The sequence below is a fragment of the Vidua chalybeata genome, chromosome 7 (assembly GCF_026979565.1).
Source record: "Vidua chalybeata isolate OUT-0048 chromosome 7, bVidCha1 merged haplotype, whole genome shotgun sequence".
Taxonomy (NCBI): Eukaryota; Metazoa; Chordata; class Aves; order Passeriformes; family Viduidae; genus Vidua; species Vidua chalybeata.
Window position 1 is genome coordinate 35660383 of NC_071536.1, and position 24337 is coordinate 35684719.

The 24337-nt window shown below is 44.8% G+C and overlaps 1 protein-coding gene and 1 long non-coding RNA gene across 8 annotated transcripts in view; one reads left to right on the forward strand and one right to left on the reverse strand.

Annotated features, from left to right (window-relative positions):
* The window catches only part of ZEB2 (zinc finger E-box binding homeobox 2), a 115215-nt gene extending 107572 nt beyond the window's left edge, over window positions 1–7643 (reverse strand). Inside the window, exons 1-3 of one of the 4 annotated variants that reach the window (XM_053947684.1) lie at window positions 7437–7643; window positions 6476–6778; window positions 3656–3820 (exon numbers count right to left, since the gene is read on the reverse strand). In XM_053947684.1, the coding sequence (XP_053803659.1) occupies window positions 3656–3728 (73 nt within the window). In that variant the 5' untranslated portion in view covers window positions 3729–3820; window positions 6476–6778; window positions 7437–7643. Of the gene's footprint in view, window positions 1–3655; window positions 3821–6475; window positions 6918–7436 lie in introns of those variants that run through there. The other 3 variants (XM_053947686.1, XM_053947685.1, XM_053947687.1) reach the window with 3 other exon arrangements.
* Window positions 7644–8424: 781 nt separating this feature from the next.
* Window positions 8425–24337, forward strand: LOC128790698 (uncharacterized). 4 transcript variants are annotated; one of them, XR_008431820.1, is made up of 9 exons: window positions 8425–8445; window positions 10445–10551; window positions 13721–13864; window positions 15846–16056; window positions 17020–17315; window positions 21117–21176; window positions 21810–21895; window positions 23343–23390; window positions 24183–24337. It is a non-coding gene; the product is annotated as an uncharacterized LOC128790698 (long non-coding RNA). The 4 variants fall into 4 exon arrangements; XR_008431819.1 differs by lacking the exon at window positions 8425–8445 and having other exon boundaries at window positions 10091–10551; XR_008431822.1 differs by lacking the exon at window positions 8425–8445 and having other exon boundaries at window positions 10091–10551; window positions 21810–21886.

Consider the following 24337-nt stretch of genomic DNA (forward strand, 5'->3'; position numbering starts at 1 on the left):
GTGGTCTTGGATCAGACGCCCTGAAAGCATTGAACTTTCTCCCTTTTCTTTACAACTGGAAGCGAGGTGGCAAAGGAATCAAAGAGAGCTGTTTACTGAAACTTTGGGGTAAATTAGATACAACTTTCCCCCCCTCCCCCCCTTCGCGGGGATTTTAATTTCACTTTGGATTTTCGAGGAGGGGAGCGGAAAGGATGGGGAAGAAAAAACCTCAGCCAACAAACGCCAAACCACAACAACACGGAGAGAGGCAGCTCATCAGGCATGGCAGGGCAGGGCTGCCGGCCGGACAGCGCTGCTCCCGGGCCCCGCTCCGCACCGCTCCGCGCCGCTCCGCACCGGCGCTGCGGCCGCCGGCGCAGCCCCCGCCTCCGCGGGGCGCCCGTGCGGAAAGGGGGCTCACTGCCCTCTCCTCCTCCTCCTCTTCTTCCTCCTCCTCCTCCTCCTCCTCCTCTTCTGCCGCCACTTCTCTCCCGAGTGAAAGTGCCGCGAAGTGAGTCAGGCGCTGGGAATCATCTGACTGAACTTCCCGGAGCTCCGCCGCATTCCTGGGCTGCCGCTCCCGCACCTCCCGCACCCCCCCCTCCCCTGCCCCGCTTTCGGGGTCCTCTCCTTCCTCATCCTCCCCGCTGCCCTCCCTCCCCGGGGGGCTCACCCCTCATTGATTTCCACATCGCCTCTCTCAACCCCCCCCCCCCCCCGCACACCTCTCCTCCACTCCAGCAGCTCTCATCAACCCCGTTATCTTGGAAAATCCCGAGCCTGCTTCCTTTCTACCCTATTTAGCTCCGCTGTAATTTTATCCAGCCCCGGTATCTCATCCCGAGCCTTGCCCATCCCCGCACACACGCAGATACACGCACACAGGCGTGGAGCCCACTGAGGCATTAGTTGGATTATTCTGTTTTGTCCCCGTCTGTAATGTGTCTGGGATTCACTAACACTCCTCTCGCTTCCTTCATGACCATCTATTTTTATTTTCTTTTTCGTGGCTTCTAAATTTTATTTTGGTTCAGCTGCGTTTCTAAGGAATTTCTGTCCGAGTTCGATAAGCATCACCGTTTCTGGTGTTATCAGCAAAGACACAAGCTCAGAAGTAACATCTTTTCCACGATTCCAGGAAAGAAGAAAAATCCACTCAGTCCAGATAAATCCTAGGCAATTCCCAACGGGGAAGGCATTGGATACGTGCTTGTCGAGAAAGAGAAAATGAAAAAAAAAAAAAAAAAAAAGAAAAAACAAACCCACCCTCGCTCTACCTGCTCCTCAGAACCAGGGCATTTCTCACTCAGAAATGAATGAAAGAAACAAATTAGGGAGCACAAAGAGGAAAGAGGGGATAGACAGAAAGTAGAGAATTATTTCCTTCCCCCCCACACACACCCTGTGTCTTGGCCCGAGCAAGACACTGAAGGGAGAACTCAGCCCTTCGCACAAGCAGTGCACACACACTTGAAGTTTGCAGGATCTTTAAGTGGTTACCTTAAAAATCGCAATTAAACTTTCCTCTCCCAAGTGTGGTGGCTTTTCCAAGTTAGTGCAGCTCCCTGAAAACACCCTTTTGCATGGGAACAACCAGAATCTGCCACCCCGCTCCATACGTGCTCCCAAAGACTTGGCTGCACTACCAGGATACGGTCCTGGTGTCCTGGGCAAACAGAGGCATCCAGTATTTTTTTTTTTTTTTTTGGGGGGGGGAGGGTAAGGGTGGTGGGGTTTTTTTTAGTACTCAAATCATGTTGAGAAAATATTAAACACGTAGATGCATCCCTCATCGGAGAGCATGTGATGGGTTTAACACGCTAAACTAATAGTCTTGCCTGGAAAAGCAAGGAGGCTGAGGAAGAAGAATAAAACCTCCTCAAACACTCAGAATATTCTTTACTGCAAAAGAGCACTTCTGGATGCGTTGCTTTAAATCTCATTCTCTTTTTCTCTCAAAAATGACTGTTTAACATAAGAAAAAAGGCTACTTGACACAAAGCTTTTGTTATCCAGTTGATCAGCAACGTGCTTTAGATACTTGTAAGGGGAAAAAAAGCCCCACAACAGACATTGATTTTAGAAAATCAATAACCAACATTTAATAAAAAGAACAGAGGAAACACAAGAGAGGAGAGGGAAACATTACGTGTAATTTTAATGTCTACTAAATTACCCAGAGATGAGGGGAAGGGGAGGTCTCCTCTGTGAGGACCACCTTAAATAATGACAGACACAAGAGTAAAGGGTGGTGGTGGAGGGGGAGAGACTTTAAAAAAAGATAACAAGAAACGGATCCTTGGGAAGCTGCTCGGAATATATTATTTTAGTTGGGTTTTTTTTTTTTTTTTTTTTTTTTTTTTTTGTAATACTAAGCCAAGCAAATAGATCAAAGACAACACAAAGGGAAAAGCCAGTGTAACATAACGAACAGTTTCTGACTAAAATTCCTCTATCACTCCCCCATATGGCTCGACGCCTCCACCACAACAAGAAAAAGACACTCACACGCACACACACACACTCACACTCACAACCTAGAGAGAGGGAAGGGGAGGGGGGGCAGGATCATTTGTTTCTAATCAACATTCTCTTGTCTTTGTGTTTTTTGTTGTTGTTGTTGTTGTTGTTGTGTGTGTCCCCCTCCTCCTTCAGCCCCCCTCCACCTCCACCTCTCCACTTAAATGAAGTAGCTGAGCTATAAGCGCATGGGTTCAGGTTCACACAAATATCTTCCTTCCTCCGGCTCCTCGAGAGGAAAGTTGTTGGAAGTGGGGCCGGGATGGCCACGGAGGGGCTGCGGGCAGGGAGGGGGAAGCTGGCGGCGGGGAAGCGGCTATCAGCCGGCAGAGAAAGGAAGAAACTAAGGGAGGGACGGGGAGAGACGGAGAAAGAGAGACCCACCACACCAGTGAAAGCTGCCAAATGTGAAATCAGCCCAGAACACCGCGTCCCACTGAGCCCCGGCCCTGCGCGGCCGGCGGGGACCAGGGGAGAGGGCAGCGACGGACAATCGGGCACCGAGCTCATTAGTATTATTAATTATCAGGGAGGAGGAAGTTTCATTTTCGAGTCCCTAACAATAAGGAAAAAAAAAAAAAAAAAAAAAAAAAAAAAAGAAAGAAAGAGAGAGAGAGTCGCTAACTCGGTGCCAGCCCTTCTCGGGGTTCTCACGCTGCCGGGTTTTTTTCCCAGGGCCGCCCGCCCCGCTCGTTCCGCGCCGCTCCGCGCCTCCCACCGCCCCGCTCCGCTCCGCTCCGCGCCCCGGCCCGGCCCGCACTGACAGCGCCGGAGCGACCCGGGGAGCAGCGCCGGGCGAGCCGGGCCGCCCCCGCCGCTCCTCCGCCGCTCCGGGGCAGCGGCCCCGCCGCTCCGGGCCACGGGGGCAGCGCCCGCGTCGCTCCGCGCCCGCGCAACAAACTTTGGGGCGCGGCGGCGGCGGGGCGGGCGGCAGCGCGCTCCCCCCCGCGTCCCTCCGCACCGCCGGCGCTCCGCGGCCGCGCAGCCCCGGCCGCTCCAGCGGGACGCCGCGCAGGGAGGCGGGGGGGCGGCCAGCCCCGGGCTGCCGGGCGCCGTGCCCCCCTCCCCGTCCCGCTCCCCGTCCTGCCGCCGCCTTTCCCCCCACGGCCGCGGCGGAACCGGCCGGAAAAGTTTTCCCGGGGGGCCGTCTTACCGTTTTTCCTCCGGGGGTTGGCTTGTTTTCGCCTCTTACACCTGGGGCCATCCGCCATGATCTGCTGCTTCATTGATAAGAGTGGATCAGATGGCAGTTCGCATGGGCTCGACTCCCTGATTCAGCAGCAGCGGCAGCGGCAGCAGCAGCAGCAGCACGCAGGCTCTATGTAACGACCAAACACAGCGACAATGTGGGCATCGGGATGTCCCATTTAAACGCAGGGCGCCAACGGGGACCCCAGTTTGCACCCGAAAAAGAACCCATCCACGCACACGGCGAGGCTGGCCGTGCCGGGGGAGGTGGGACGCGGTCGGAGCGGGCTCCCCCTCTCTCCCCAGCCGGGCAGATTTCTTCTTTATTTATTTATATATTTATTTATTTATTTATTTCTGCTCCCTCTCTCTCTCTCTCTCTCTCTCTCTCTCTCTCTGTGTGTGTGTCTCTGCGTGTGTGTGTGTGTGAGCGCGTGTGCGTGTGTCTCCCTCCCTGCGTGTGTGTGTGTTGCACCAGCAAAGCAGATCAGAGAGAGAGAGAGAGAGAGAGACAAGAATTACATCTCAAATGAGTCATAACTCATGACCGTATGAGGGAATGCACAGCTTTTACAGTAGGCTGTTTGACTCAATGCTAGGCGGACCATTTCCTCCTAAAAGTACTTTAATTTGACACTAGAACTTCTTTTCACGCGAAATCCTACCCTTCTCCTTCCTTCATTTTTTCCCCCCCGAAGTGCTCTCCAGCAAAGTGATAAGAAGAGAGGGAAACATGGCTCTCCCCTGTCCTTTTGGGGTAAGGCTCAGCACGGATACCTCCCCCTCCCCCTAACAACGAGGAGTGTAATTATAAACCTCTGTCACCTTTTTAGTCAGTTTGACAATATTCAGGGTTTCCCCTGCCCCTTAGTTAAACAAAGCTTCGGAGTGTCATTTTTTTTTCCTTCCCAGAAAAGAAACAGAAATCAAAACTACCGCTGTCAGAGTTTTCAGCCTTCCAGTTAGGTTTTGTTTTTTTTTTTGTTGTTTTTACGGAAAAAAAATAAGAAACAAAACAAAACAAAAAAGCAACTTGTAAACTTTTAGACCTACTGTGTGTGTCTGAGTGCCCGGGCTGGGCAGGAAGCTCTATCTGTCAAAGGGAGAGAGGGGCAGGAGCGTTTGGTTTGCTGCAAGAACGCTCCTGAAACTCAGTCCCTCTCGAAGAAGATGCTGTAGCTTTAAAGATGCTTTGACTTGAGGATTAGTTTAAACAGGGGGCTATAAAAGATGTAACAGATGCAAACTGTAAAACAAGGGCAATTAACCCTTGCTCTCCTGAGCAGGATGCCCCCTCGCCTTCGCATCTATTGTCTTCTCCTGCACTGGGAGTTTTACATAAAGCCTAAAAAATGATTACCTGACTCAACAATTTCAACATATATATATGTATTTTAAGCCGAGTGAGATTTTTTCCCCCCCTTTTCCTCTTTCCCCTCCCTTGTGTTTTTTCACTTTGCTGGAGCTTCACACCAGGACTGAGCAGTGAAGTGTGCTGCTGTTGGGTCTTTTTATTCTGCTTGAACTCTCTCCTCAGGCGTTTACTGTTATAAAACCTGCTTGGCTATAAATAAAAAATAATAAATCTCCAAGCAGGTAAGAGGATGGGGAGATTGAGAGAGTGTGCATAGGGTCAGCGTGTTTATTCACACTCTCCTGCCTGGGATTCCGCCTGGACAGAGGGAATGGGTGGCTCTGTGGATGTGGATGAATGTGGCTGAGCAAAGAAGAAGCTGAGAAATGTGCTAGAAACTTCAGTATTTGCCAGTTATTCCCGAGGCTGGGGTGGGCAATGGTGGCATCACCGCGGCAGATCTGCCAGGAGAGGAGAACAGCAGGGAGGGAGGACAGGCACCGAGGCGAGCCCGGACCCTCAGCCTGCCTCGGCAATTGGCGTTTTAATGCAAAACGACCAATGGTGAATTGTTTTAAATGCATTTCACTCCCTTCCCTACTCTCCAGCCTCCCGTAAAAAGTTGTCAACAATTTTAAACCTGCAAATTTCGAGAACACTTTTCTTCCCAGAGGATCGGCAAGCTTTAAAAAAATATGTATTAATTTTATTTTTTTTTTCCCTTTTGGTAAACGACTTTTAAGTTCCAGTCTCTACTTTCACTTCTTGCTTTAGGCTCCCAGAAGCTAAGGTGTTACTTCACCCAGCTTCACAAAATAAAATATAGAAATGAAACCAACTATGCAGACAAAACAGCAAAACTTTCTGTTTGGGGAAACACATCCCTTGCCGGGGAGCCCTGCCCGGGGCTGGGGCTCCAGCGGTGCCCGGCCGGGCTGGCTCTGCATGCTCAGGGCATGCAAAGCATTAACAGGTACCTGCAAACTTTCAGAGCTCAGATGTAAAACCTAAAACAAAAAGAGCAGGAGGTGGGTGGGGGGATGTTTCAGGGTTTTTTTTTTTGCAGGAGGACGAAGTCCTTTCCTAACACTAAAACTTTTGCTGCTGCGTTTTAAAAGGCACCTCCCGTACCTGGCTGACAGGTAAGGGGAGCAGGGGTGGTGGTGGCACAGCCCCGAGCACCCCGAAACTGCTCATCCCTTCCTGGAGCGGTGCTGGAGTGACTTCGGGTTTCAGTTCAAAAGATTGAAAAAATTAAAAAAAAAAAAAAAAAAAAGATTTTTCGCTCCAAGTATAAACAATCCAGAAAAATTAAAATACTCTCGAAATGAAATAACCCCGCTGATGCGTGAGATGATGTGAGGAAAAAAAAAGAGAAGAGAAGAAGAAAAAAAAAAAAAGAGAGAAAATGGAATTAAATTCCGAACCTACCTGCGAAGTCTTGTTTGTAGTTTTGGCCAGAAATGGTGAGAAGAAAAAGCATGAAGAAGCCGCGAAGTGGAGGAGAAAAGGTGAAGGGAGATGCAGCTCCTGGAGAAATTGTAAAAAGCCTTGCAAAGAGTTGTCGGAAGGACCGTTATTCCTGCTGGGCAGGTTAGGACTGATCTCTTTCTGCCACTCCAGGAAACACAAACCTGGGGACGGACTGACGTGTTACGCCTCTTCTAATGACATTTTTTTCTTTTTCTTTTCTGTACGAGCGAGAGGAGAGACCCTGCAACACACGCCACCTATCTTTGTGGGGAGGGATAATTGGAGAGCACCAAACGTGAGCATCATGTGGAAACGTGATCGCCAAGTTTCTCTCTGGGAAAGGATCTGGGATAGATTATACCTTGAAGTCTCCGCGAACGCTTTAGCGGCAGAAATGCAATTCCACCTCCTCCCGCCCGCCCCCCGCCCCGCGCCCGCCCCCCGCCCCGCCGCTCCGCTCCGCGCCGCTTCGCGCCCCGCGGAAACTCAGCGCGCCCCGCCACCGCATCCCAACCCCCCCGGGGGCTGCGGCCCCCCTGCCCTGCGGATGCAACCCTGCCCTCCCCCCGCGCCCAGCCCGCATCTCTGCCACCCCCGGGGCGCATCCCCGCTCACCCCCCCCGGGCCCGAGGCGCGTCCCTGCCCGTGTGTCCCCCCCCGCCGCATCCCTTTCCCTCCCCCGGGCGGGATCCCCCGCCCCCTCCCCAGCAGGATCCCGCCGGATCCCCTGCCCCCAGGCTGGATCCCTGCCGGTTCTCCCATCCTCGGGCGGGATCCCTGGCGGTGCCCCCCCCCCGGCTGGGTCCCCCCGCTGGCCCGCCCGCCCGCCGAGCCGGCCAGGGCCGCATCCTGCCCCGCACCGTCCCGCGGCCAGCGCCGCCGCGGGCTCTCGCCTCCTCTTGCCGTGGGGAAAACTTACCCTAACATAAAGCCTAGAAACTAAACTCTGCTCGGGTACTGCAAATAAGCTCCTGGCTTGTTTTGGTGCGGTTTTATTTTTATCCTTCACGCGTTTCTTTTGGGGCTTTTTTTTCCCCCCCTGCCTTTCATTTCAGCACTCATCCAGGTTATTTGAATAGTCAGCTAAATCTGATGAAAAAAAAAAAATCAACCAAACGTGCTGAGATCTTACAGTCTATCTGTTTTGTTCACAGATATGGATCAGGGGTGAGATGGGCTCTTTTCCTGGCTCTGCTTTTTCTTGGAAGTAGCTGGATGAGCAGAGAGAGACAGCGCGGACGAGTAACGCGTGGGGCTGAACTTCAGGGAGGTTACAAGTTTTTCACTCTTTTCAAGTATTAAAATTAAAATAAAATTACATATAGAAAAAAAAAAGAAGAGAAAGAAAAAAAAAAAAAAAAAAAAAAAAGAAGCCCAGACTCCACCTTTGCACTGAAGGGATTGGTTATGCAAATATGGAAGGGGTTTCCTGGCAAATACAGCTTTCTACTGTATGGTTAATTAAATCATCACTCAAAAGCCTTCCAATGTGACGCTTCTGTCGTAATCCAATCAGGTTACGTAGGTTCTAAACAAGAAAGATATTTTCCACATCTGGAAGTCAGCAATTTAGCAAGTACTGCACATTATTAACCAATTCAGAGCCCACTTCCCAGGGGGATAGTTTTTTCTTTTTTTTTGAAGTTTAAGTGTTCTTAACCAACGCTCTGCTGGTTTGTTAATCAAAAAGCCGGTTTACACCGCACGTAATCGAGAAGTAATATCGAAGTAAGTAAAGGCAGAGCGAGCCGGGGATGCTGAGCGAAGGCGTTCGGCTGCAAAGGGGGCAGATCCGGCTGAGGCTCCAGCCGCTCATGCCCAGCTCCCAGCACAACCCACAGCCGTTCCTTCCTCCTGAAGGAGCTCGAAATAGTCTCACTGCAAAGAGAAACTTCGCGTCTTGCCCACTCGCACGGTCCCTTCCCAAGGTAAACGTGGGGCTGCCCAAAGGGCTGCGTGAAAGAGCTGCGAAACAATTTCCCTGCTCTGACAAGAGTTCAGCCTATTCCAGCACTTAATTTCTTTATTTTTCTTCTCCCCCTCCCGAAGAAAACCGAAACAAATGGCACACTGATCCCACACTGCACTTTTACTTACATTAAGCTCAGATAAACTACTCTTGAACTGTGCATTGAACGTGTGCCTAAAGCAAGAAGTGGAGGGCGAGCAGTAGCGATGGGATCGCGCTCCAAAATGGTCCTGGGAACACCTTCCTGGCGGTTCAGCATCGCAAAGCAAGGAAGGGACCCCCCCCTCGCCCTCCCGCAGGGTGTCTTTGCAGCTCATCAGAGCCACCGAGATCTGCCTGGGATTTTTTTTTTTTTTTTTTGTTCATCTCTTAGTTAGACGGGAGTGGGTGACCCTGTGAGATGCGGGGGAGGCAGCGCACAGGGGGGGGCTCCGGGTAGGGGCATCCAAATGTCCTCCCGGGCTGCGAAGTGGCACCTCCGGGTGTCCCCCTCCTCAACCCCGAGCTGCAGGCGGAATGGGGAGGGAGAGGCAGGCTCTGGCCGTCTGCTGCCGCTGCAATCCCCAACTAGGCAAAGGTGGGAATGAGCTGCCATTATATTTTTAATTATTATTTTTATTTATATTTCTTATTTTTATTTATATTTCTATATTTGTTCCCTGCTACGAGTCATCGTGGCTTTGTTAAAAGTTTTCTCTAAATGCCAGCATGATTTTCCTGCAGGATGCATGACTTCTCCATGCCTAAATGTACCTGGATACACAGAGGCATATCACACTCATACACACACACAGAATGATGATATCTTAATGAAATATATAGCACAGCACAAATATCCTGAAATCAAATTCAAGTATTATTAGTTTGAATTAGATCCTCTCAGATCCAGAAGGCACTGCCTATAAATCAAGGGCAGTCTGGCAATTCCTTAAAGAGCTAAACTGAATTTAGATGCATATGATAAAAAGAAAGGAAAAGAAAAAAGTGAATGCTAATTACTGACTTGCTCAATTTCCACTCACCCACGTTTTCTACGAGAAAAAGGAGAAAACCTAAAATCCGACCAACAAGTTCTCAAAATAAATGAATCCCATTACAAACTCCTTACATATTGTTCCTACATTCCCAGATTACAAAACGAGGGGATGAACTGGAGATTACGAGAGGCTGCAGCCTGACTCGCAATAGGCAGGAGTGCTGTCGATGGTGTATCAATAAAATATATTTATCTGCAGCCACGCTGAAAAACAAACCCTCAGAGCGTGTGATGACGCTCAAGGGCTTTAAGAAACATGTCGGCATTGTCAGATAATCCCTATTCATAATTTTGCTGGCTGTTCTTTCAGCCCTCAATCTCACAGTTTCCCCAGCTCTGATGTGTCGCAGCAGGGTTTGCATCGGAGCGATAAAACTGCTCGGATCCTTGCAGGACTGACATAGCACCCAACATTATTAGATGTTATTTTAATGTGAGATATGGGGGTGTTTGTTTTGGTTTTTTTTTTTTTTTTTTTTTTTTTTTTTGTTTTTGTTTTTTTTTTTTTTTAATTTTTGGACACTGGACATAAACATTTAGCAATCAGCTAAGCCCTTCCGAGATGGAATTTAACCTTAATCCAGGCGATGATTTCCTGCCCGGTTCTGAACTAATAACGGGTGTGCAGCTTCTTTAGGAGATGGAAATAATGACAGGCTATGGATCCTGCCTTTATTGGGGTGGTGCTGGCAGCCTGGCTCCCAGTCCCTGCTCCATCAGCATCCCCATGCAGATCCTATTCCCTGCTCTATTTTAAAACTTTTGCACACCCTATCCCCCCACCCCATCAGTTTAAGAGCAAGCAGAGCCAAAATATCCTCACAAACCCTAGCTCCTTCCTTCTGTGTAGCTCCCAGTACTGTGGCTTGGAGATGGTTTTGAGGGCAGTTCTCTGAGTGCTGGTTTCTCCTCTTTTCCTCAGGTTTTCCTACATGGAAATGCTGCAAGTTGAGATGAGGGTGGCCTGATCCTGATGCAGACCTACCTGGTTAAAGCCACAGGAGAAGCAGTCCTGCCCCCAGCTCCTCGGTGGGTTTCCTTTGTCCACCAAAACCTATTGTGATGAAGACAAGCCCCTCGGAGATAACCCCGTGTTCCCATCACTGTGTGGATCGGTAGGGCCAGCCAGGGGCAGATCCTGCTGCCAGGGACAAACCCTACCATGGGAAAGGGGTTGTGCAGGGAGAGACCTCCCTGCAATCCCCAGGCACCCAGCTCTGACTGAGAGGGGAGGTGAGCAGCCACCAAGGAGATGAGCAGCCCTGCAGGACCTGAGCCTTCTGCTGAGACCTTCTGCCGTGGTGGCTTTATGGGGATGTGGTGGCATGGGCTGAGGGGATGATTCACTGCCTTATTTATTTTGGTGTGTTTGCTTTTTCCCCGGTGGAGGATGAGTAACGGGGACTGTGTTTTCTTGCCCACCACGTGGAAGGAGGAAAACTGAGGGAATAGGAGCAAAGATGCTGATGAATTTTGGCTAATACATTTTAGAGGCTGGTGGAGACAGAGGTTTAACACCTCTAAATACACTTTAGCAGCTCTGAGGCTTTTTCTTCATGTCTTTCATAGCCAGAACTCTCAACTATTTTCCCTAAGGTGTGGAACCCTTCCTACATCAGGGACTAAACATCCCCATGTAGGGGATCCAGATGAGATGTGCCCACTTGCAGCCAAGCCTGGGGAGATCATCCTTCCCTCCCCACAGCCCTGCTCCGCTGAGGGAGCTGCTCCTGCAAGATTTGGGATCCCTGTGGGTTCTGGCTGCTTCTCATGCTCCTATCTCTGGGGTGTAGAAGATGTCCTTGCCTTGAGAAAGAATTCCGAGGTTGCAGAAAACCCCCCAAATCAAACACAAAAAGATGCTGGGGGGGATTATTTTCTGCAGTCACCTGTGGCAGTAGAGGATAAGACAGGCTGGAATAATTTTTGTGAGCAGGGAAGGCCCCATGTGGGCCCAAGATGCCGCTGGATACTTTTGCTCAATACAGGTGTCCCAATAAACCAAGATTTAGAAAGCAAAGCCTTTATTTTTTTTTCCAATTTCCACGTGGAGGAGAGGGCAGAGAGGAGAGGAAGAAAGGGTCAGGGAACGACTCTCCCCCCACCCGCTGATGAGGTATTTGGGAAGAAACCTTTTGAATCAACATTCCCAAAGTTTTTGAGTTCCTCTGCGGAAAACCCATGTAGGGATAGGATACGAGCCAAAAGCAAGGGAAAAGATTGTCTGTCTTTAATTTATCTATCCCTGGGCATTTCTAACCAGCAGATCACTGTAATATTTGATCTTGTGTGAGTCCCTGAACGTTAAAAGTGAATCTCCTCATATGTTTTTGTTAATTTTGTCATTTATAAAGCCACTTCTGACGGCCTAGAGCTGCTCAGCTGCCGTTCATGTCTGTCTGTGTGTCTGCAGCAGGGGAACAGCATCCACAGGTCCCAAAATTTCTTTTCTTGTTGGGCAGAGAGCAGTGAGGGACAAGCATCCTCCATCCACTGTCCCACACCGTGAGATGGAGATGCTTTTCCTTCTCTCCTGGGATCAATGCTGAAGTTCGGCCACATTTCTTGGCTCAGTTGGCAGTGATTAAAATTCACGGCTCACTTTTGTTTATAGTTGGTTGTTTACTTTGTTGAATTTTTAAAAACTTGTTAGAATGCAATTGAACATAGATTCAACAGTATTTAGGCTTGAAAAATAAAGATGCATTAGAAAGATGCCTATTATGCTTCAGAATTATTAATTGACATTTTTATGATGAATAATTAATCATTTGAATAATTTTCGTATCTCTGATCTGAACACATATTTGCATATCTAATGTCTGATTTTAAATGTGGTTTCTTTAGTTGCATTCTCCCAGGACAAAGACATGAAGTAAGTAACATCCTAATGCAAAACTTTTTTTCTTTGCACTTGTAAAAGTATGTTTATTGAAATGCAAGTTCCTCTCTAGTTATGAAGCTGTTAATAATCTATGCATGACATATATGCATTAATAAGGTGCTGAATCCTCTGGATATGAGCACATTTAGCCCTCATTTTCTTATATACAGTGGTGAGGTCCCCCTGCAATACCTAAACCCATGTGAGGTTGGTTAAGCTAGGAAACCATAAAGAAATATCTCAGATACACAGTGTTCCTGTCTTGTTTACACGACACTCAGCGACAAGACCAAAGGTTGTTTCAATTTGAGGTGTTTAAAACATCAAGAACTTCTAATATAAATATTAACTGTGTCCTCCCAGTGAGCCAACATCAGTATTTTCCTGATATATTTTAATATGCCTAAATCATAGCCCTCAAGACCCCATCTCGCTGTGGCTGGTGGTGATAAAGGAACAGCAGAAGTGCAGATCAGTTATAAGTTGGTCAGCAAAGGGGTGCAAGGGATGGTGCTTGTTGTGCAACCCCGCTCGGCGTTGGGCTGGTGTGAGCACAGCTCAGCCACAGAGGGAACAGAAAGGAGGAAGGGGCAGCTGGACAAAACCAGAACCCGAAAGGTAGAAAAATTAAATAAAGGAATGAGAGAAGTAGCCTTTGCCCCACTGCCTCTGGCCATGGGTTAATTGTTACAGCAATACTGCCTACCTGGCACCCCAGGAGATGCCTTCACTTCTGTGACAATTTGATTTATAAAGAAATTAAAGATTTGGAGAATTTTATTTAGTGGCACCTTTAATTGTACAGGGAGCCCAAATATTCTGTCTATAGCCAGTTGGCTCCTTGATGTCATATTGAAGAGCTAAGGTGATGGTTGCTCTAGAAATATCTAAAATTGATACACTATTTATATTTAGCAGAATAAGAGAAATTACATTAAAAATGGAGGCACAAATTCATCACAGTGCTTAAATTTCCTTAGTGCCATTAATACAAAGAGCGTAAGACATGCACAATGCAAATTGAAAATAAAAGCTTTTAACATCTTTTTTTTTTTCACAGCAGGTAGTAAAAAATATGCCCAAAAATGTATATATATATATTTTTTTTTTTTTTTGGTGGAAGTATATTATATAGACTATGGTAATGTAATGGGCAATATCTGACAGACAGATACTGCATAAAGAAACTGTGAAACTCAGTTCTCAGAACAGGCTGAAGTTATACTGAATATGATGTTTAGCAGTTGCATATGCTCAGTGATAACCGATTCTCTTTTTCTTTCTTTTTTCCTTTTTATTTTTTTTTCCTTCTAGGCGGGGTTTGTAAGAGCAAGAGTGGTAAACTTGAGCAATCCTTGTCACATGGAGGGCCGAGCTCTGAGCCCAGTGGCCAAAACTGCCACTGCTTTGGCCATCAGGGTGGTGGCAATGCCAGCAAATTGTTTGCAAAAGGACAAGGTGAGAACTGGGGTTAAACTTCTGGTCCTAAAAGCAGGACAGCAAGCAAACATCCCTGAGATGCTCCCACAATTCTTTGTAAAGGGAGAGACATTTCTTCTGGGGTTGGGGTCACCCCAGCAGCAGTCTGGGGTGAAGACATCCTGTGCTGAGAATCCCAGAATGGTTTGGGTAGGAAGGAACCTTAAAGCTCATCCCATTCCACCCCCTGCCATGGGCAGGGACACCTTCCACTATCCCAGGGTGCTCCAAACCCTGTCCAGCCCTGGATGCTTCCAGGGATGGGACATCAAGAACATCATCCAATGCCCCTCAGACATTGTCATACCTTCATGAGACCAATGGACAACTTTGTGGAAGATTTATTAACTTGGAGATTTTTTTGGTTTGGCTTTAGGCTGAATGGTGAATATAAATTCTACAGTTACACAGGAGCCCCTGTGCTACCTGGCTGGGACTAGATCAAATTTCCTTTTCCCTGGATTTCTTAGTGTCACCCTGCTTTTCCCACTGACTCCTGATTAAGTTAATGGAGGTGAAATTAGCAGCAAGGAATCTGGATGCAAAGCTGACATTTTGATGTCCATCTGAAAGTTCCAGACTCGATCAATTGCCCCAATTATTTCTTATCACCGCCCCGGGGAAAACATATTTTCTCTCCACGACTTCAGGAGATTAGCTGGATATTTTAAAATCTACAGAAACACAAGGGTTACGAAGATATTTAGAAAATCCCAAATGATTTGAAACAATTAGCCGCTGCAGCATAGTTTCCAAAGCAATTAGCCACTGCAGCATAGTTTCCTTGTGTACAGAATTGCCCAATATCTGGGAAACTGCTGCTGTTCTGTGGGTGGCTGCAGACTGGATCAGATTCCAGGAGAAGCAGAGGCACAACCCAGTGACTGCTGCACACCTAAACTGCAGATTTCCCCAGGAGCTGGCAGACATCCCCTTCGTCAGGGGCGGCATTGGACTTGCCAGGTCTTCTGTTTGCTTCCCTCTGACTATCAGCATCATCTCCAGCCTGTCTGTGGATAGAGGCTTGGCCAACTGGCTGCTTTCCAAGCCCAAATCTTAGACTCTGGGTTATTAGAGCTGTCAAAAACCAGAGAGAGATTTTTTTCTTTTCTCTCGCAATGAAAGTGTTCTCCATGTTGTCACTCCCTCCCCAGTTTATGTTTTAAAAATGTTTCCTGGGAAATTTCCTGACTTGTCTCAGGGTCATTTGAGAGATTTCAGGTCAGAATTGAATTAAAGGTACCAGCAGTTGGACAAGTTGTTTCCCCCCATGGATGGTTTTAGGTGCACGTACACTCCTACCAATGCTCCTTACTATATCTCTTCAAACTTGCTCCAGGCAGCATCTAAACTATTTTAAACCTCCCCATCCTTTTTTAACACACATCAGCTATCCTGCTTCAAATCTCTGACAAGGATGTGAAAACCGCAGTGTCAGAACAACTGCTGCTCTCTTCTTGGATTCTGACAAGCAACCTTCAACCTGGAACCCTCTAAAAATGGCTATTTTTATCATTTTTTTTTTTTTTTTTTTTTTTTTTTTTTTTTTTTTTTTTTTTTAAATTCAGAAGCGACTATATTGACTGTATTCTTTCCCCGTGTTCTGACAGGCTGGAAATGGGTCCAAAAAGGCACTGGGCAGAATGTGGGAATACTGTTTGATGCTCACAAAGAGGGTTCACATGTCAGTGGGTCCACCTGCCAATGGTTTTAATGACAAAGAGGATGTAAATGGATGTGACTTCCCAAATTCTGGGCTGGGGAGGAGGCAACACGGTCTCTGGAATAATTCTGGCAGCCTGGGTTGGTTGCTGTGAGCATCGATCTCCTTGGCTTCAGGAGTTAGGAATTGCAGCTCCATGTCCCATAATTTGACTGAGCCACATCCCACAAGTAAAGGCATTGGCGTGGACCCAACTCGTTGCACATATTAAGAGTGTGATATTAATTTGTTACACAGGTTGCTCTGATGGCTGTGGGGGCTGGTGCTGAGGCTCAGGGCAGCAAAATCCATCTTTGCAGCTCATCTACACCAATGACTCTGCTGGGCTGGCTCTCTGTGTATAAACCTCTTTCCTTACCAAGCAGGGAAAGGGCAGGAGTGGTGGAGCCCAGGGAAAAGAGAACAAATCCAACCACAGCACAGCCTTGGATATCTGCTATTGGGGCAGGTGAGTGCCTGGGAGAGCTCCTGTGCCACCACCACCTCCCAGCTGTGCCTGGCAACGATGATTTTGCCTATGCCAAAGCCTGCCTGCTGGTGGCACTCATTTTTGGGAGGTCTGTGCCCGGAATTTGGAGACAGGAATTTATAGGGCGGCAATTCAGAGGTAGGAAGCGAGGGATAAAAAGTCACATCTGATATTTAGTGTTGGAAAGTGGATCTGGTTGGAGGTGTGAGCAGCAGGGAAAGCGAAGCTGATCCACACACAAGGAAGGCAAGCTCTGCCTTGCAGAGAGAAATACAGAGCAGAGACTGAAAATACTGCAAATATTTGTTCTCATTGTCAGATGTTTCTATAAAATCTGTTGTTACTGAATCACTGCTGAAGTTATGGAGCATTCAAATAAGCAGAGGGTGAAAAAAGCTAAGTCTAATTATACGTTTCGTGCCATTTACAGAGGTTTCCAGGGGATTTTCTTTTAATAAAAGTGCAGTGCATCAAAAGGAATAAATCCTACAATTTTGTTATTTACAAATCAGCCGTGTCTGCTGCGAGCTGACAGACTTATCCTCCATCTTACACCCCTCTCTCCATCCCAAAATGCACCCAGTACACTGACATTTATACCAATACTCTTCAAGTATCTTTACACTATTTTACGCCCCTTATGTTGGTAAGCAAACAGATCAGAAGAAAATCATCACAAAGGCATAAAAATATTCTGAAAGAAAAATACAGAAGAAAAAAAAGCCATAATGTTGGAAAATGAGCAACATAGATGTTTTCCAGATGAAGAGAACGAGTGCGTTTTACATCCCTGCCCACCGATTCCTGAAGATTTCAAATCGGAAGCCTGGCTGGAGATATGATGTAATTAATTAGTTAAAATGATTTACTAACATAAAGCATAACACTCTTTCGATGATTAATTTTTATCCCCTTCACTTTTTCTTTTTTTTCCCTCCACAGCCATGCTGCCCCTTTCTGACTCCAGATTATTTAGCAGTTGACTTTGGTGTTCGGAGTGTTGCATATCAATCCCCGGGACCAAAATATGCCACTCATGTTTTTCCTGCTATGTAATCTATGGATGCAGCACCTAACCCTGCAGTCCTCCTCTGTGCTTCAGAGAGAAGGGAGATGTGCTGAATCAAGTTGTTGAGGCTGTACTTGGAGCTGAAGAAAACATGAGAAAACCAAGACACCACCTTTGCTCTCGTCCAGCTTGGCCGCTGCCGTGATACGGCAACACGACAACTGCTTTGGTAATTAAAACTCTGCGTGCAAAAGATACCAGGAAAAGAAAGAAGTGAAAATAAGATGGCTTCTCACAAGTGTGAATGTACTGTGCATGTATTGCACAGATGCTTTATAGAGGCCTTGGGCCTGCCTTGCAACAGCCCTGCCATTCCAGGATGAGCCTCTTTCCTCAGCAGCCGCTGTCCGTCGAGCCAAGTTGTATGATTGTTTTGTGATATGGATATATGTGGACTGGGGACTAAATTAAGGACATTAAACTCAATTTCCTTATGATAGGAGCCAGATTTCAATATTGCAGCTGTCCAGAGGTGAAAGGGTAATGAGGACATGAGGCATTCCTGGACAGGAAAGGGACACTTGGCCCAACAAGTCTGTCCCCCTTCAAGTTTATTACAACACACCTCCCCACGTTGTCGATATATCCTCCAGCCCTGTCTGCCTGTGTAAACATGTCTGGCTATCTCTTCTGTCCATTAATACTTTGGTTCACTCCGTGCTTTTATTTGACATAATGCCTACTGCGCTCTGAATTGGATCCTCTGCAAGAATTCACTGTTTATTCTTAGACCTTTCATTTTTAATTGGCATAATCTAGGTTTTTTTTTTTTTCCCTTTTTAAACTCACCAGATACAGTCACTACCTCAGTCCTCAAGCTAATTATGAAAATATTAATGTTTAGGTCTTTTTAAAAAATGATTAGGCTCAGCCTTTGTTTATATAAAGTATCTTTAACAGCCGGAAACAAAAATTACTGTGTATCTTATTCCTATTTCAGTAACTAAAGTTCTTCTCTGGAAAAGGTGATCAGAATTGGAATTACTGGAGATAAATCTATCATGTTCCTTGTGTGATAAGAGCCCTTTTGATTTGCAGACAATCCTTTGCTGGAGTGTCCATATCACACTTTATTTGTACTGAATTGGCATTGATTCAAAATTGATGTTTGACAGATTCAGTACAATTTTTAAGGTGGAGCAGGACTTTTGGGAGTCAAGTATTAACTTATAATGACCTTGTAAAGTCAAGAAACAGCCTTGAAAGCTCTTGGGAGGAAAAAAAAAATCTCCCAAGAAATTGGTACCATTACAAAGATTTCTAACTGCTAGCTGGTCTCCATTTGCTAAAAACCATCTCCCTTTAAATTTTCTGCTTGCAAAGTTGAGAGGGAATTAGCATACAGATGCTTCCTCAGACATGTGAAAAAACCTGGGCCTTTCCTCTGAGGCAACTCAAAGGAGAATGTCATTAAAGCTCTCAACACAAACCATGGGGAAAGAAACACAAGTCACAGATAAACCTGAGTGATTTTCAAATTTCAAAGATTGATAGGCTGGTGAAATGAAAACACTTCGGGTAAAGCATGAAGTGGAAAGCAGGCAAAGTAGATCACTGCAATGCAAGATCAAGAAAAGACTTGAAATTATTGTTTAAGTGCATTAAAATCCCAGAAAGCCAATATATTAACAATTATTTCTGATATCTAGCCCTGCCCTGTTGCTTAGGGAAGCAATTTGCTTTTATGATGAATAGAAAGTTTTATTTATTTATTTATTTGGAGATTTTCCCCTGAGAAAAGAGACACTGCTAGCAGAGGTTGTTTAGGGGAAGAAATTCTGCACCCTGTTGAGAAACACTGAGGTTTTATTCAGGAACTATGATGGCAGTGCTGGGTGGACAGGGAACTTTGAGAAACTTGGAAACGGAAGAAAAATTAGAAACCTCTTGGTTTCAGGCAGGTGAAGAAACAGTTATGAGAGAAATGAAAACATGGACATGTAGCTGGTTTAAAAAATTAATCAGGAAACAGTATCTGAGAGACACAGAAAGCTTCAGGTTTATATTCAGGTTCCACAGGGTTAAAAAAAACCCTGTAAAAGTCTAAAAGTTCCAGCCTCACCAGGGCACTGGTGGTCCAAAAAGGAATTGAAAATTCCACCTTGGGCTTGGACAAAGGCAATGAGGGACGTAAAAAACATTTCTCATGGCATCCCTTGGGCACTCATAGCATAAAATCTCTTGGGTTTTTTATCCCTTGTTTAAAGATATTGGTCTGAAAAAGTGGAAGTCAGTGTAGTGACTACCACAACATCAGACTGTTTTTTGTGAGGGTCCTTCCATAAAGATAATAAAGGAATCATTGGTAAAATGTGTGTAATAATAAGTTGAAATTTTAATCGTGGTACAGTTATGATAAATCCTCATGAGGCTAAACATTTTAGTCTTGCTGTTGAAAAGAAGATCCATTAAATTGAGTGAAGTAGATGTGGCAGTAAGGGCAACAAAATTTCCATCTAGTGTTGGGCAAGTTGTTTGAGGAAACAAGAAATGTAAAAGTTGATGAAAGTAGTGAAGGCACAGAAGCAGAACCCATTCTTAGCTGCTGCTGGTTTAATTGAAATACCTGCTGAAATTCTGAGCAGATACCAGAGGACAAAATGAAACTGAAAACTCTTCAGGTACCCTTACATGCTGGAGTGGGTCCATTCAGCCCTGTTCAGCAATTCTTTCACTTTTTTCATTGAAATTTACTGGAAGACATACCCTTCTGTCAAGTGAGAGACCTATCCACTGGACTGGAGCCCTGTTCTTGGGATTTATGAGTCTGTGCCAGGCTATTTCATGGACCTCGTCAATTGCTAATATAAAAAATTGGACTGGGAATGAGGTCCAGGGTCCCCAAAAGCTCTCCAAGTTTCAGTGAGCACTGAAATTGATTGCAAATAGTGTTTTTTCAAGGAGGAGATACTCTTATAAATAGGATTTAGGAGCTATAATCTCTTGGGTGCTTTTGAAAAAGAACCAGGAGGGCTGTAGAGCTCCTCCAACACTGCCTTGAGTTGTGGCAGCTCAGAAATCAACTCTGATGCTTTAGTCCTGTCCTCCTGTCTGCTGGTTGTGCTGAGCTTTTCCAGCCAGATCTGCCACCCTTGGGGCAGAAAGGGACTGCAGTGCTCCAAAACCATATGGCACTTGGGTTCAAGGGACACAAGACTGGTTTTGTCATCCTTACAGTAAACCATAATCATATTCCTGGGATAGAAAGATTTACTCGAACACCCATTAAATTAGAATAGAAAAAAATGTTGGCTTTCAAAATTTTTTTTAAATATTTTTTTTTTTTTTCAAAAGATTTTAATCTCCTCTAAACTCCCCATCTCCTAAGGATTAAAAGACTCAAAGCATCCTCTTATCTTTCCCTTCCCTTTTGCTGTAATTCCAATTGCTCCCTGAGCCCTTCCCTTCTCTCCAAGCAGCACCTGGGTTTCCCTCCCTCTGCCCCTTCCATAACACCCCCCACCAATTCCTTCCCAGCCCTGTGCCCACGTGGAGCTTGTTTTCACATTTGGCCCTGCACGAGAAAAAACCTGTTTACTTTGCTCTCCCAGCTGTGGGCCGGCGCAGCGGCGATGCCGGCGCTGCTGATGCTGCATTTGCTGCTGATCTGCATCTCGCATTTATAGCCCGGGTGAGACAATTGCTGCTACAGCCCCTGTCACTTTTATGTCCCCGGCACGGTTTGATACGTTACCTTTGATATTCTGATTTAATTCTTTTACATAGATTAGAGACCAGACAAGCTCCTAACCTGACCGAGGCGCTACCCTGTATTGACTGCCAATCTCTAAGTCACTCGGTGAATGCTGTTTGCAGACTCTTATCAGTTCATTAAAGTTTGTTATCATTTATGCAGTGGCTCTGTACCTTGCTGGTAATCTCCAGTGTAGGATCTTATCAAGCACTCTTTTGAAAGTCTAGGCATATTCTATACCATCCACAGTATTTTTCTTGTCTTTTACCTTGGCAGGGATAGCTTTGAAAAATTCCAACAAATTATTTGAGCAAGATTTCCTGCCCATAAATCCAGGTTGGTTGACTCTACTAAAATTAGGATTTTCAGTGTGTTTCCTCACTAAATCCAGCAAAACCGTTCGTGTTCTGTTATTCATAGCTACAAATTGTGTTATGTTAATTTGTTTATATTGTAAGCTAAAATAATTTTATATGTATATATTCCTCTGCATATGCATGTGTACATAAAAGTGTGTGCATGTAATGGAGATTATATTGAAGTATATTGGGCTTTAAAGCTGAATATGTTAAAATTGTTAATGCAGTATAAAATGCAACGGATAGAGTTAGGGACAGATCTTTGGCTGGAGTAAATGAATTTGACTTTGAATGAATTTTGCTAACTTAAATGGTGTTAACTTGATTTATGTGAGCTGAGGAGTTAACCCTTATGCACTGTGCTTACTTTACTTCTGCGCCGAGACATCAAAGTGACTGTTGGGGTGCTTCTTAACATTTCTGATTTATTATAGGTCTCTACCCACATTTCTTATGGATTTCTTTGGCTCAAGAAGTATATTTTTATTTGCTGCTGCAAAAATATTTTTAAATTCTAAATTGTTAATTCTAAATTCTATGTAGTATGCAATGTTTTGTTTTGGACTAGCAGTTTCTTCTGCTTTATTTTTCCATTATTTGACTATTTTAGAATGTTTACTGTCTCTCCCAGATTTCTGTTCCCATCTGCAGATCTTTCTGTTACAATGATGAACCTGGCAATTTCTGGTAAATACAGTAAGTGGTTGATTAATATTAGATTCGTTCTTAGATTGATTTTAATATCTGAAAGCTAACATTTTGAACAGGAAACAATCCCTCCCTTTGAACTGATACCAAATGAAAAATTTAAGACTAAAACAAATGGAATTTGTATAATCTAACAGGACCTGTTTAAAAGGTGCTGTAGCTTGAGTACCACATCCTCTCTGCTGAAGTTTGCTGATATTTTGTCTGAATTATTGTCTGGCTTATAAATCATGGTGAGGAAAAACCATTGTGGTTATGGTTCCAAACAGAAACATTTTTCAAACCTTAATTTTTTTTCCAAGTTATTTTTTTTTAATGAAAATTGGGTTTTACTCTGACAGAGGATTATGTTTTTTTACAAAAGAGTTAATTTTTTTCTTGGATCAATGAGAAAGGAAGTCTGATAGGAAAACTTTTGACCCACCTGGGACCACCCTAAACTCTCATGGCAAAAATATGAGATGGAGGAGAACTGGATTTTAAGTACCAGGTATATTGATTAAATCACAGCATTTAAATGTACAACATATGGAGCTGTAGACCACTCTTCTGGTCATGGGACTGCACGAGGTCAGTCCCACTTATAAACTGCAAAGATCTTGGTTTGTTATGTCAGAAAAAAAAAAAATCTAAATGAAAAACTGTATTTGTGAATCCTGAAAGATGAGGTGCTAACTTTGAAGTCCAGTAGGAAGAATTTTTTAATCAGAATAACCACAAAACATCCCCCACTAAAGCATATTTGCTTTTCCCTGGTTCAGTACTCTCAGATTGCCACTATTGTATTTTCCCTCACCATTGGATGTCTCAATTCTTTTGTTTTTAGTCTGATTTTCTCTTCAAATGAATAATAAAAGCATATTTGGGTTTTAATTGTTCTTTTTACCTAAGTCTATTCACTTTGTGAATCTCCCAAGCTTTTCTTGATAAGAATGTTTTCCATTGATTTATCCTTTAAATCTATGAGGATCTTTATCATAGTGAAGTTTGAACTCTCTATCATTAACTTTTAAACCTATATTGACATGAAATGTGATTAAAGCTAAATTTTATAATTAAAATTAATTTTATAACGGCACACATGCCCAGCTCCAAGCACAGGGCTCAGTTACTAGACTAATAGCATTGCAGCTACAAACAAACTTTGTTAGCTTCCACATAGTTATCATAGCAATCAATACCTGAATAATTAAATTCCTCCATTATCAAATTCTAGTCTTCTTTATCAGCTTTTCTTCCACCAGTAATTTTTTTGTCTTAATCTGGTTTCTCTTTGGAAAGCCAATAGCAACCTTGGAGTTTCACCAGGCAATCTTTCTTTTCTTCCCTCTTAAGTTCTGTAACCCAAATTATTTGATGCCAAAATCTGAAGTCCTTAAAGAAGATTCCACTGAATGGAAGTTTGATCAAACTGTATTTTGTTTTGTTTTAATAGAGACTACTAATTTTATCTTGTCTTGGCCTTGAGTGAAATCCTATACTTGTAAGTGTTTGAAATTGCCATTCATTTTCTTGATTCATTCTCTTATTGATTTTCTTTCCAACTATTTCCATCCAATGTATCTAATAATTATTAGAGATGAGGGAAGAACCAAGTGCCTGCATCCACACCCCTTTGAGCATTGTGGCTCATTCCCATCTTTAATTAACATAAATGCAAGCAGAGAAGTTTTCCAGACTAAAACCAATTGTTTTAATGTTAAATCCTTACATTCATCATTTTCTGGTGCATTTTGACACGGTTTTGGTCAGGGGTGACTCCTGGAAGAGCATTACACATCCTGAAGCTTCATGCTCCTCTCAGACCTGATGCTGAATGACTCAAGCAGGAAGGAAGGGGAAGGATTCCTGCTCCCTTTTATACTCCTGTGGAATCACTCCAAACTCTTTCATCTGTTCATTACTCTATAAATGCAACACTTTCCAAAAGAAATTCACTGTTGAATTAAGGGGGGAAGTGGGACACAAAACAAATGGGGGTGCTAATGAATTGAAGTGATGATCTGAGGAGCTCATAGTGCTTCATAAGCATTAATTAATTAAACCTGACTAGATCCCAGTGAGGTAGGTATTAGGGCCCATACTCCAGGCCTGGCTGCGGTGTGCTATTTCTGTATCTCAAATTCATTCTGTTAATGTGCATTCTGATGAGAGGACTGAAATGGTGTCTGACTAGTAGAGATGACTGTGCATATATTTAAACTGTGAATATTCTGCACGATGAGCCTTCTTATGGAAGTGACTTACTTTTTTTTTTTTTTTTTTTTTAATACAGCCTTGTTCCTGAATAAAAAATGCACCATAAATGAATTGTACAGGGAGCACTGAAGGGCTGCTGATGACCTATAGTTATGTACATTGTGTAACTCATCCTGTTACCCAATTAGGATGATCAGAACTTTTCTTTCTGCTGCTGAAAACCTGAGTGTG